General features: G+C 33.5%; 2 protein-coding genes across 5 annotated transcripts in view; one reads left to right on the top strand and one right to left on the bottom strand.

The window, feature by feature from the left end:
- The window catches only part of COMMD10 (COMM domain containing 10), a 971919-nt gene extending 962792 nt beyond the window's left edge, over nucleotides 1–9127 (top strand). For all 3 annotated transcript variants that reach the window (XM_050793096.1, XM_050793097.1, XM_050793094.1), the window contains 2 exons: nucleotides 7353–7412; nucleotides 8293–9127. In XM_050793096.1, the coding sequence (XP_050649053.1) occupies nucleotides 7353–7412; nucleotides 8293–8331 (99 nt within the window). In that variant the 3' untranslated portion in view covers nucleotides 8332–9127. The remainder of the gene's footprint in view (nucleotides 1–7352; nucleotides 7413–8292) is intronic.
- Nucleotides 1–12176, bottom strand: part of ATG12 (autophagy related 12) — a 1142999-nt gene that overhangs the window by 535344 nt on the left and 595479 nt on the right. The gene's annotated exons all lie outside the window — the stretch shown is intronic.

Below are 12176 nucleotides of genomic sequence, written 5' to 3'. Positions count from 1 at the left end.
GGCAACAGAGCAAGACCCCATCTTTAAAAAAAAAAAAAAAAAAAGAATGATCAGCAAATTTAATTTCTTTAAAATCTTTTAACCTAAAATCCAATTTTGCATTATGTGAAAATATCCTTGTATCTGGTTTCTGGAAGAATGGAGATGTAATGTCATTAACTTTTATGCTATAAAGACAGCTATTTTTAAAAACTAGGCACAGTATCATCTAAAGGAGTGTATGTGTGTATGTATGTGTGTGTGTACATATATATATATATATGTATTTAGATAGACATACTTTCTTTGGTTTAATTCAAGATAGTTTTGGTTTGTGGATGACAAGATGCAGATGCATTTTCATAACTCACAGCTGTAGTTTCTGCCATTAGGGTATTTCTCTTCTTATTCAGTATGACATAATATCCTACATTTTATTATCCAGTCTTTCTGACTCTGAGGAAAAAAATAGGGCAAAATAGTCAAGTTCCATTATCTAATGACAGCGATAGGCAGGAAGCACATGGATAATTATATACATTGTCAGATTCGGCATATAAACTACTTTAACCAGGAGTTTCTACATTTTTCTCCATGAAGTCTGTTAGAGTTGCTACTCATAACTAAGATGACAGGTCTGAATTTCATTTTATTTTCTCTTCTTCTTCCCTTAACAAAGATACTAATGAACTGTGGGTCGACTGAAAGGCCAGAAGTATATAAAATTAAGGATGAAATATGTAGAGCCTAGACAATCCAAAGAGAAGCACCCTTTAATACTAGTAATTGAACTTTCATTGAACTCAATGCTTTTCATATATCTGTGGGGGCTGCCACTGATTTGTGTTCAAACTGAAGATAAATTGTTTGAAAATATACTTAATTAATGGATAAAACCTTCCATACATTTTATGACAAGTAAAAAATGAAGTTAGTTGATTCTGGTTTTATAAGCAAACTTGTGACTTCCTAGTTATAGTCCTAAGGAAAGCTGAATATGTTTTCCTCCTAAAAATGCAGTGGCTCCAGGGTAGCTTTTGATCAGACCCACTCTTAATATTTGTAAGACCTGAAGCAAGAGTAAAAATGGAGATCCATATCACACATAAAAATGTAAAAGTCATTTAAAAAGCTACCAAACTCTTAAATGTGCTCTACACTCCTTACTTGATAAGATATCTTCATGATATCTTAGAAAGACAGATTCAAATTTAAAAATTTTGGACTCCTTGGGGGATTCCATGTCGGAACATGATAATGTGGGGAATTGGCCCTTGGCCTGCCACCCTTTCCTTTTTATCTTGCACATCTAAGCTCCATTCTTATTTCCCCACAAAACAACTGCCCTGGGCCACCCCTTGGAAGACTGTGGAGTGTATGCTGTCTAAATATAGACAAAACACTTACCACTGCTGTATTCCCCATGGTCTTCTGTAAGTCATTATGGATTGAAAGACAAATGGCAATGATTATGACAGACATAAGTCAGATGCTTTTCTGTATCAATTCAGGTGATTATGTGTCTTTCCATCTTTATTCTGTTAATGCAGTGTAATACACCAATCCATTTTCATTTGCTGAACCATGCTTGCAATGTAGAAATAACTACTACTTGTATAATGATATTTATTATACCATGGTGTATAAGCCTTTTAATGTGCTCTTGACTTTAGTTTGCTAGTGTTTTGTTGAGGATTTTTGCATGAATACTTATCATGGATATTGATCTGTAGTTTTCTTGTAGTGTCTTTGTTTGTCTTTGGAACCAGGATAATACTGGCCTCATTAGAATAAGGTTGGGAGTATCTCCTCTTTTTCAAGGTTTTGGAAGAGTTGCAGGACAATGGAGGTTAATTCTTTAAATGTTTCGTAGAATTCTCCAGTGAAACCATCTGGTCCTGGGCATTTCTTTGTTGAGGGGTTTTTAACTACTGATTCAGTCTCCTTATTCTTTATTGATCTGTTCGTATTTTCTATTTATTCATGATTTAGTCTTAGTAGGTTGGTTGTAGGAATTTATCCATCTTGTCTAGGTTATTCAACTTGTTAGCAAACAGTTGTTCATAGTGTTCTTTTATAACACCTTTTTTATTTCTATGGCATCTGTTACAATGTCCTGTCTTTTATTTTTAATGTTAGTTATTTGGGTCTTCTTTCTTTTTTTTCTTAATTAGTCTAGTTAAGGATTTGTAAATTTTGTTGATCTTTTTAAAAAAACTAACTCTTAATTTCTTTGAATTTTTATATTGTTTTTTGATTTTCTATGTCATTTATCTGTTATAGTCTATATTATTTTCTTCTTCCTGCTCACTTTGACCTTAGATTGGTTTTTTTTTTTTTTTTTCCTAGTCTTTTGGGTGTAAAGTTAGGTTGTTAACTTGATATATATATATATATTTATTTTACATTATACATTTAACAGCTATAAACTTAACCCTTTAACACTAGTTTCATTCCATCCCAAAATTTTGACATGTTGTGTTTTCACTTTCATTTGTCTTAAGGTATTTCCCAGTTCCAGTTCCCCTTATGACTTATTTGACTCATTGATTGTATGAGAATGTGTTTAATTTCCACATATTTTAGATTTCCCAGTTTTCCTTGGGCTACTGGTTTCTAGTTTCATTCCATTGTAATCAGAAAAGATACTTTGTATGACTTCAGACTTCTGGAATTTAAGATTTGTTTTGTGGCCCAATGCATGGTCTTACCCCAGAGAATGTTCCATGGGTACTCAACAATATATATTCTGCTATTTTTGATTGGAGTGTTCTGTATATGTCTGTTAGGTCTCATTGGTCTATAGGGTTTTTTAAATCTTGTTTCCTTATTGATTTTCTGTATAATTCTGTTCATTGTTGAAAGTGGAATATTGAAGTCTCCTGCTATTTATTGTGTTGTTGCCAATTTCTTCAATCCTGCCAAAGTTTGTTCCATATATTTAGGTTCATAGAAATACAGTAAGTCCTCATATAACATTGTGATAGGTTCTTGGAAACTGCATCTTTAAGCAAAACAATGTACAGCAGGTTTTTAAATAATGTCATTTTGTTCAATGTCCTTTTATAGTAATGGTGGGGGAAAAATGACTTTGTTGTTTGTCATTTTACTTAAAGTTACGGTTTTCAAAAACCTATGACAACATTAAGTGAGAAGTTACTGTATTTATGCACCAAAGCTATGAGGTTTGGTACATAAATACTTATAATTGTTATATTTTCCTGGTAAATTGACCCTTTTATCATTATATAATGTCTTTCTTTGTCTCTTGTAATGGTTTTTTATTTGAAGTATATTTTGTCTGATTTTAGTGTAGCCACTTCTGCTCTTTTGTTACCATTTACATGGAATATCTTTTTCCATCCTTTCACTTTCAGCCTATGTGTATTGTTAGATCTAAAGTGTGTCTCTTATAGACAGTGTATAGTTGGATTCTATTATTTTATCCAGTCAACCAGCCTATGTCTTTTGATTGGGGAGTTTAATCTGTTTACATTTAAAATAATTACTGATATGCAAGGACTTACTGCCATTTTGTTAGTTGCTGTCTATGTTTTTTTCCCTTCCTCTCTCATTGCCTTCCTTTGTGTTTCATTGATTTTTTTTCTAGTGGTATGCTTTCATTCCCTTCTCACTTCCTTTTGTGTGTATTCTATAGATATTTTCTTTGTGGTTACCTTTGTGAATCCATAAAACACCTCAAAGTTATAGTATTCTATTTCAAACTGATAACAACCTAACTTTAATCACATACAAAAACTTTCTCCTTTACTGCTCCATTTCTCCATTTGTTACTGATGTTACAAATTACGTTTCTATATATTATATATACCTTAACATAGATTTATGGGTTTTTGTTTTGGGGTTTTTTTCATTTAAATTTCACATACTAAATTTACAGTAGTACCTATTACTATATTTTTCCATGTATTTACCTTTATTAGAGAAACTTATATTTTTATACATCTTTGTGTTTTTGCCTGCTGTCCTTTCATTTCAACTTAAAGGACTTCCTTTAGCATTTTATATAGAGTAGCTCCAGGTAATGAACTCCCATGGCTTTTCTTTATCTGGGAAAATATTTTTTCTTTACTTTTGAAGAACTGTTTTGCCAGATACAGTATTCCTGATTAATAGTTTTTTTGTTTTTGTTTTTGCTTCCTTTCAGCACTTTGAGTATATCATCCTACTCCTTTCTGGCCTTCAAAGTTTCTGCTGAGATATTTGCTGGTGATATTATGGAAGCTCCCTCATATGTGATAAATCACTTTTCTCTTGCTGCTCTTAAGTTTCTGTCTTTGACTTTATACAGTTTGACTATAATGTGTCTTAGTATGGTTATCTTTGGATTTTCCTAGTTGGAGTTCTTTGAATTTCTTGATCTGTATATACATTTCTGTCCACTGATTGGGAAAGTTTTCAGCCATTTTTTCCTTCAGATAAGCTCTCTTATGTTTTTCTCTCTTACTTTCCATTCTAGAATACCTATCATGTATATATGGACCTGCTTGATATTGTCCTAAATCCCTTAGCATCGCTTCACATTTCTTCTTTCTTTTTTCTCCTCTGCTCAGTGATTTCAGATAACTTGTCTACAAGTTCACTGATTCTGCCTAAGACTGTTGTTGAATACCTCTAATAACTTTTTCTGTTCAGTTATTGTATTTTTCAGCTCCAGGATTTCTGTTTGGTTCTTTTTATAGTTTCTGTGTTTTTGTTCATGTATCATTTTCCTGATTGTTTTCAATAGTCTGTGTTCTCTCTCTGTCGTTTTGAGACAGTCTCACTTTACCACCCAAATGGAGTGCAGTGGCACGATCACTGCAACCTCTGCCTCCTGGGTTCAAGTGATTCTCCTGCCTCAGCCTCCCGAGTAGCTGGGATTAAAGGTGCATGCCACCATACTGGCTAATTTTTGTAGTTTTAGTAGAGGGGTTTCACCATGTTGGCCAGACTGGTCTCGAACTGCTGACCTCAGGTGATCCACCTACCTTGGCCTCCCAAAGTACTGGGGTTACAGATGTGAGCTACCGCTCCCAGCCCTCTTTTAGCTCATTAAACATCCCTATAATAGTTATTTTAAATTCCCTGTCAGGTAGCTCATAGACCTTTGTTTCTTCAGGGTAAGTTTCCGGAGTTTTATTTTGTTCCTTTGATTAGGGTATATTTCCCTATTGCTTTGTATGCTTTGTGATTTTTGCTGGGCATTTTGAAAGGCAACTACTTCCTCCAGTCTTGGCATACTGACCTTGCTCAGGGAAAGACCTTCACTAATCAGCCCAGCTGGGAGTTCTAGCGCCTCTCAAATGTTTTCTGATATCTTGCTCCCTCTGGCACCTGCCTGTGGAACTGCGGCTCTAATATGCCTCTCACCTCTGTTTTCAGTGCCTTCCAAACGCTGGTGCTGGGCCTGTGAGTGCCCTTCTTTAAGTGATACAGAAACCAGTTCCTTGGGAATCCCCAGAAAGCCAGAATGTTGGATGTATAGTTCATTCTTTTGTTTCTGTCCTGAGGGAAGAGCTCTGACATGGGGGTTGGGGGGTTCTTCTTGGTTGCTCCAACTGTTCCACATGGGAGAGGATATCTGCATGGATACACTGAACACTGTGAAATTAATTTCCTACCACTTTCATTGGAATTTCTTCTTGGTTTTATAATGGCATGGGTCCTGTAGCTTCTCAACTGGTCTCTAAAGTTCTCACAAGGGTATTCTGATCCATATATTGTTAACTTGGTATCTTAGTGGTGGAAAGAGGGCCTCTAGCTTCCTAGTCTACCACTATAGCAATTGTTCTTTTAAGAAGTGTGTTTTCGAATTTAAATGTATTCTGTTTCGTCAATGTAACATTTTAGGAAACACCACCTTAAAACAAAGCAAAGCAAAATACAGAAAACAAGAACGTGGCTTGACTGCTACTTTTAGGGGTACATCAAATCAGTTGTTTACACACTGATTCAGCCTTCATTCTCTCCTATCTTTTTGGATGGAGGTGAGAGTAATGAACTTGTCTTGCTTTTCTCAGAAATTTAGGGTATCATCCTTCCTTAACTGCTAGGAGGACATATAGTATGTATAGATGATGCTGATTAAATCTTTGGAGCTTTAATGATGTGTGACAGCCAATGAATTTTTCTAATATAATATAAAAACTTTATGATTTTATATCATTCTTAAGGGAAGAGGTTTTAAAGCATATGTACTTCTTTATTCATTTTAAAGCTTAAGTACTTAGAAGTATGGAAATTTGATCCTGTACACTTAGCTTCATGAAAAGTGAGATACATTTTCTGAACATAGCCCCATCGACTCTTCTGGAATTAGTTAGAGAGAATTAGGTTTGAAATGTCGGCTTTGTAAATAGAAATGGAAATCATTAAAACAGATAAACAAAAGTGAACATAGGACCTGGGAACTAGAATAAATAGTATGTTGGAAATGACCATAAACAATTAATTATGTGGCTCAATTTTGCATCAATTTTCTACTTCTTTAGTTCATGATGCCCATTTTATATCACGTGATTGCAGCAGTGTGATCAGAGCAGTTAGCATATTCTTGGCATTGTCCCCTCATTAATTTTCACTTCTTCAGAGGGACCTTGAATAAAATAAATACATTTGAGCAGTCTTAAGCAACTTGTTTGAATTGTTTCCTCAGTGTATGGAGTCAACCAAAAGTAGGTTGGATTGAGTTGAGTTGGGTTTAGTTTAATATCATACTTTACTACAGCATCATACATACATACACAATATTACTTAGCATGTGTAGCACCCATAAAGGATTCTCTAATGCATGTGAAGTAAAAGGAAAGAGAGTGTTTAAGTCCTGGCTTTGAAACTGTTGTGTTAATTGTGAACTTTTGCTGAGTCTGTACATTAAAGAAGGTAACCCTCAGCATGTTGAGATCACAACTGCTATATTAGTGCTTGGAGGCAGTAGCTATGCTGATGTGAGACATTAATGGCTGGATGAGTTCAATCAGATATCCTGCCTCCAGTGTCTTTGTGTAATGGTATTTACTAGATTTCAAACAGACTGCTGAGAAAGATGAAATATAATCTCATGTATTATCTCTGTCTTGAAAAAAATTAGATAATGAAGTTGTTCTCTTACTGGCATATGTTTTATTAACCTTCGTAGAGTCAACTTGAAGGACAGATGTCTCTGTAGAGTTGAAACCTTTTGCTAAAGTAGAGTGTTATTAATTGCATTTTTGAGTTCTAAGAATCATGGGGTTGAGTAGAGCGGGTAAGCATTTTTTAAAACCACTCAGAGGACAATCTTATGTCATATTCTAAGATTATCTGGAGAGAAAAAATGTGATGTAAATTGTGTGCAGCTACATTCTTTTTGTTGTTTTTCTTCCTTACAGAGCCTGGAGAAAGTTCTTGTGGAATTCAGTCACGAGGAGTTGTTTGATTTCTATAACAAGGTCTATATTTTTAAAATAATTTTCTAATATGTGGGGGTTTTTTTCATAATATTTTGTTTTCATTTTATGAATTATTATTTTTAAATGTCCTATTATGGAACTAAGTTCTTTAAACTTCCCTTATAAACACCTTATATTTCACAGGGGGAAGTATAGGAGAAATGAAGAGAATCTGAAAAACTAAATCAGGAAGAAAAGGAAAATAGTTTTAATTAAAGCAATAGGATTGTTGCTTTAATATAAGACATTAAGTAATGAACTTCGTGATTCCTGGCCACACGGACACTTTAAATATATATGTCAAATACTTTAATTTCTGGGCCCAAAGGTAAAGGGAAACATGCCTTTAGAGATTTATCTGTGAGCATGTTTCATGTTTCTTTCTGAAGACTGATTTTGTAATCCAGGAAAATATACTCCCTCCACCCCCAACTTTAAAAATCTTATAAAGTAGGCAGTTCTTCTGCCCAGCCCACTGCCACTGGACCATGCATGTAGTTATCCTGTTCAGCCCACCACCACTGTACTCACTCTCTCGTACATAAGCCTCCAATAAAACCCCATGTCTCATTAAAAACAAAATTATGTAGTGATAATTTAAAATAAAACAGCTGAAGACACTTAACAATATTAAGAAATCTTCTTTCTTTGAAAATTTGAAAACTTAAATTTTCAAGCACAAATTCTAATATCTTCACATAAAAAGAAAAATATTCTAACTGGTGATTTTATTGCTATGTGAATAGATTTAATATTCATAGTTACCAATGCCATTTTTTCCTTTCTATTTGCATGTGTCTAAATAACAATTGATATGAGTTTCGTTCCCTTCACTAATGTCTTTTTTTCTTTTTTTTTTTTTTTTTGTCTTTGTAAATAGCTAGAGACTATACAAGCACAACTGGACTCCCTTACATGATGTTTTCGAAGACTGTTTTTTTCATCACGCTCCTGCCACCTCATTATTTTGCATTGAAGATACATTGCCAGGTTGTTTTCTGAAGGATTCAGTGGCTTGCTTTCTGTAAATTATATGGCTTATCACTTCTTAGACAAATAACAACCAAGAGAGATCATTGTTAAGAGTACTGAGGTTCTAATATACTTTCTTTAGTTCTGTCAGCCAACAGTAATTATTAAGAACACTTTTGCTTTAAAGGAAACAAAAGTGAATACCATATTGTTTTTACTGTCATAGTGTTGCTTTCTTGCCTGTCCTGCTTAGTTTTTAAAACTTGCTTGATGATACCATAATGTATCAAGGAGGGTCCATGGATACAAGATAAGATGTGTACCTTAGTAGAATACAGAGCTTTGGTAATTACATAAATAAAATTAAGAAAGTAGCCAGATACAATCAAATACACTATGGCATTTTTATTTGAATATGATGAGTATATTTTGCTTCAGAAATAATAGAGGAAAGAAATGTAAAATAGTGAGTAGTATGGTATCAGTTAATTCCAGTCTGAGCTTCTCTGTCAACTTCAGTTTCTCTCTGAATTTAATGATTTAATAATAGTCCAGGTTTTTGTGTGTTTTTCTTTATGCTGCAAATTAATAATGATTCACTTTATAGTTTGGGAGACAGAATCAGGTCTTGAATAAAATAATCATAATGAGTGCTAAATGGGCACCATTATTCAAATCAGATACCTTTTATATTCTCTTTCTATAAATATGTTGATTTCTGTTAATAAAATTTTAGTGTCTTAGGATTGGTTGAAGTGTACTTTTTTATTTTATACATTTATAGTATATTTTATGCCATGAATGTTTGTAAATGAGTACATTTACATACATTTGTTTAAAAAAACTTGCATTTTTTATGAATGAAATATCTATATTGTTCCCAAAAAGAGAGAGAATCAAACATGACTTTCTTCACATGAAGAAATTTGATTTCAGAAATGTCCTATATTTAAATAACCAAAGTCATTGAAATTGAAGCACATTTCTTATTTGAAATATCTGGGAAATACAACTGTTAAATATCTCTCAAATATTCAGTATATAGAATTTATACCCACATTTGTTTGTGTATCTATTTGTAAGCTGTTGCTTAGAAGAATTGAGAGTTTGGATTATTTCACAATACAACTATTACAGTTTTCCATAGTTGATTGATTTTAAAAGTTTTTAAACTCAAACTTTCATTGGTAGAATATCTGGAAGGCATGTTTTTAATGTAATATGGCTTGTAGGATCTCTCCTACTTTTTTATGCTCTGTTTTGCCAGTTCTCAGAGGTAAACACCTGAAATCCTAGAGGTACTATAAACATTTTGGTAAACATTCTTTCAGACTTTTTCTCATGTACATATATACATCATCCCAAGTTAAATTTGATAGGCCTTCCTGACAGTAGCCGTATAGATAAACAGAAGTTTTCATTGGTTTAGTGACCAAACTGAATTCTCGATGTAGGTATCCAAGTTAAATATGATGGTTAGAAATGAAGTTTTCTGAAAGTAGTTCGTTACATGCTCCCTAAAAGAAGTATCTTTAAACCTATGCAAAAATATGGGAAATAGTATTCTTTCCATTAGTCTGGTTCAACAAAGTCTGACTCAGAGACACTAAATAAAGGGCAAGTAGAAGGTCTAATGCCAACTAAGAAGATAATTATTTCTGAAATATTTAGTTCAAGATAACTTTCTTTCTTTCTTAAAACATTACTGTTGTTATGATGCACAAGTCAAAGAACATGTGGCATTTCTAAGGAGTATTAAGTGCATGTTACTTTTTTATAAAAGTAAGATGAATGAGGAGATTAATGGGGCCTGGAACTGCAATCTTGGCAAGTAAATTTACTGTATGTCTTTCACAAGTGGGTGACATGAGGATTGAATAGACATAGAATTGCTTGTTAGAAAGAGGAACTAATTTTTATATCTATTACAAATTATATTTGTAATTATTCCCTAATTATAAATTATTACGATTATTTTTATTTAGGAAATACCAAAAAATCATAAATAACTAATCTAAACTTATCGAATCCTATCATCCAAAAATGGCCATTAATGATAGTTTGATAGATTTATTGCAGTTTTTTTGTATCCATTTATCTTTCTTGTTCATTTTTTCTTCTTTCCTAACAAATTGAAGTAATGCCATAAATTCTGTTTCATACTTTGCTTTATGTACCCTTACAGCATGAGCATTTTTCATATCCTTATTGCGCAAACATAATTTTAATGTATATTAAATATTTCATCATTTGAATGATCTATACTTTATATGTCTCAAAATAATTACATTATCCAAATTTTGGCACATTTAGATTATTCTAATTTTTTAACATAAGGAACTTACTGATAAATATAATTATACATAAACCCTAGACCACATCTCTCGTGATATTTAGTATAGATTCCTAGAAGTAGAGTTGCTGTGTCAAAAGTATGAAGATTTATTTTCTGTTTTTATCTTTAATAGAATTTCCATTATAAAATGAGGCCAGGTTTGGTGGCTCATGCCTGTAATCCCAACACTTTGGGAGGCTGAGGCAGGAGGATCACCTGAGCCCAGGAGTTTAAGAACAGTCTAGGCGACATGGCAAAGCCTTATTTCTATTAAAAAATACAAAAATTATCCAGGCTTGGTTGTGAATGCCTGTAGTCTCAGCTACTCAGGAGGCTGAGGTGGGAGGATCACCTGAGCCTGGAAGGTTGAGGCTACAGTCATTCTATCACCCCACTGTACTTCAGCCTAGGTGACAAAATGATACCTTTTCTCATACATATATATATATATAGTTGCTCATTAAAACAAAGTTGCTCCATTTTGCCATCTCACTTCCTGGAAGTACCTACCTAATACTGCAAACATTTGGTGGGTGCTGTGGTTCATGTCTATAATCCTAGCACTTTGGGAGGCTGAGGTGGGCAGATTGCTTGAGCCCAGGAGATTGAGACCAGCATGGGCAACATAGCGAGTCCTGTCTCTACAAAAAATAATAGTAATAAATTAGCCAGGTGTGGCACACACACGTGGTCCCAACTACTTGGGAGGCTGAGGTGGGAGAACTGCTTGAGCCCAGGCAGTTGAGGCTGTAGTGAGCCATGATCATGCCACTGCCCTTTAGCATGGGCAACAGAGCAAAACCCCATCTCAACAAACAAAAAAACAGACATCTTATAATACAAATATACACACCTCTTGTGTATTTTCAAAAATACATTTACGTGTTTCAAGGCCTTTGATATATATTGCTAAATTGTTTCTACAAAGGATTATATTAATTTGTACTCTCACAAACAATTAATGAAAACTCACTTGCTTCAAGCCACCTTCAGCAGCCCCTTCTTCCTTCTATACATTTCACCCTCAACATTCTTTATAACCTAGGATCAATGCTGGTTTAGGAAGAGTGATGGGACATATTGAGATATGTCATGTTGATAACTATAGAAGGATTGAAAAGGAAATCTCTTTAAAAAATCAGCAAATATGAGAGCCAATAACTCAGTATTTAAGTGTAAGGGCTTATATAATAAGGCCTATATAATAATATATAATAATCTTCAAAATAAATAACTCATGTTATTTAGATTACTATTCCTATTATTATAACTCATTACATTACATGAGTTATTATTTTGAAGATATTTTGAAGATTCAGTGAAATTCATGTTAAACATTTAGCATAATCCTTGAATCTCAATCATATAATAAGCATTAGCTGACATTTTTGTAATCACTAAGAAAATAAGCAGGCTTTCTGTTGAAATTTTTCCAGGTGAAGTTTGAATTAGAGTCA

Source organism: Macaca thibetana, chromosome 6 (genome assembly GCF_024542745.1).
Source record: "Macaca thibetana thibetana isolate TM-01 chromosome 6, ASM2454274v1, whole genome shotgun sequence".
Classification (NCBI taxonomy): Eukaryota; Metazoa; Chordata; class Mammalia; order Primates; family Cercopithecidae; genus Macaca; species Macaca thibetana.
This window is presented reverse-complemented; position numbering and strand designations above follow the sequence as displayed.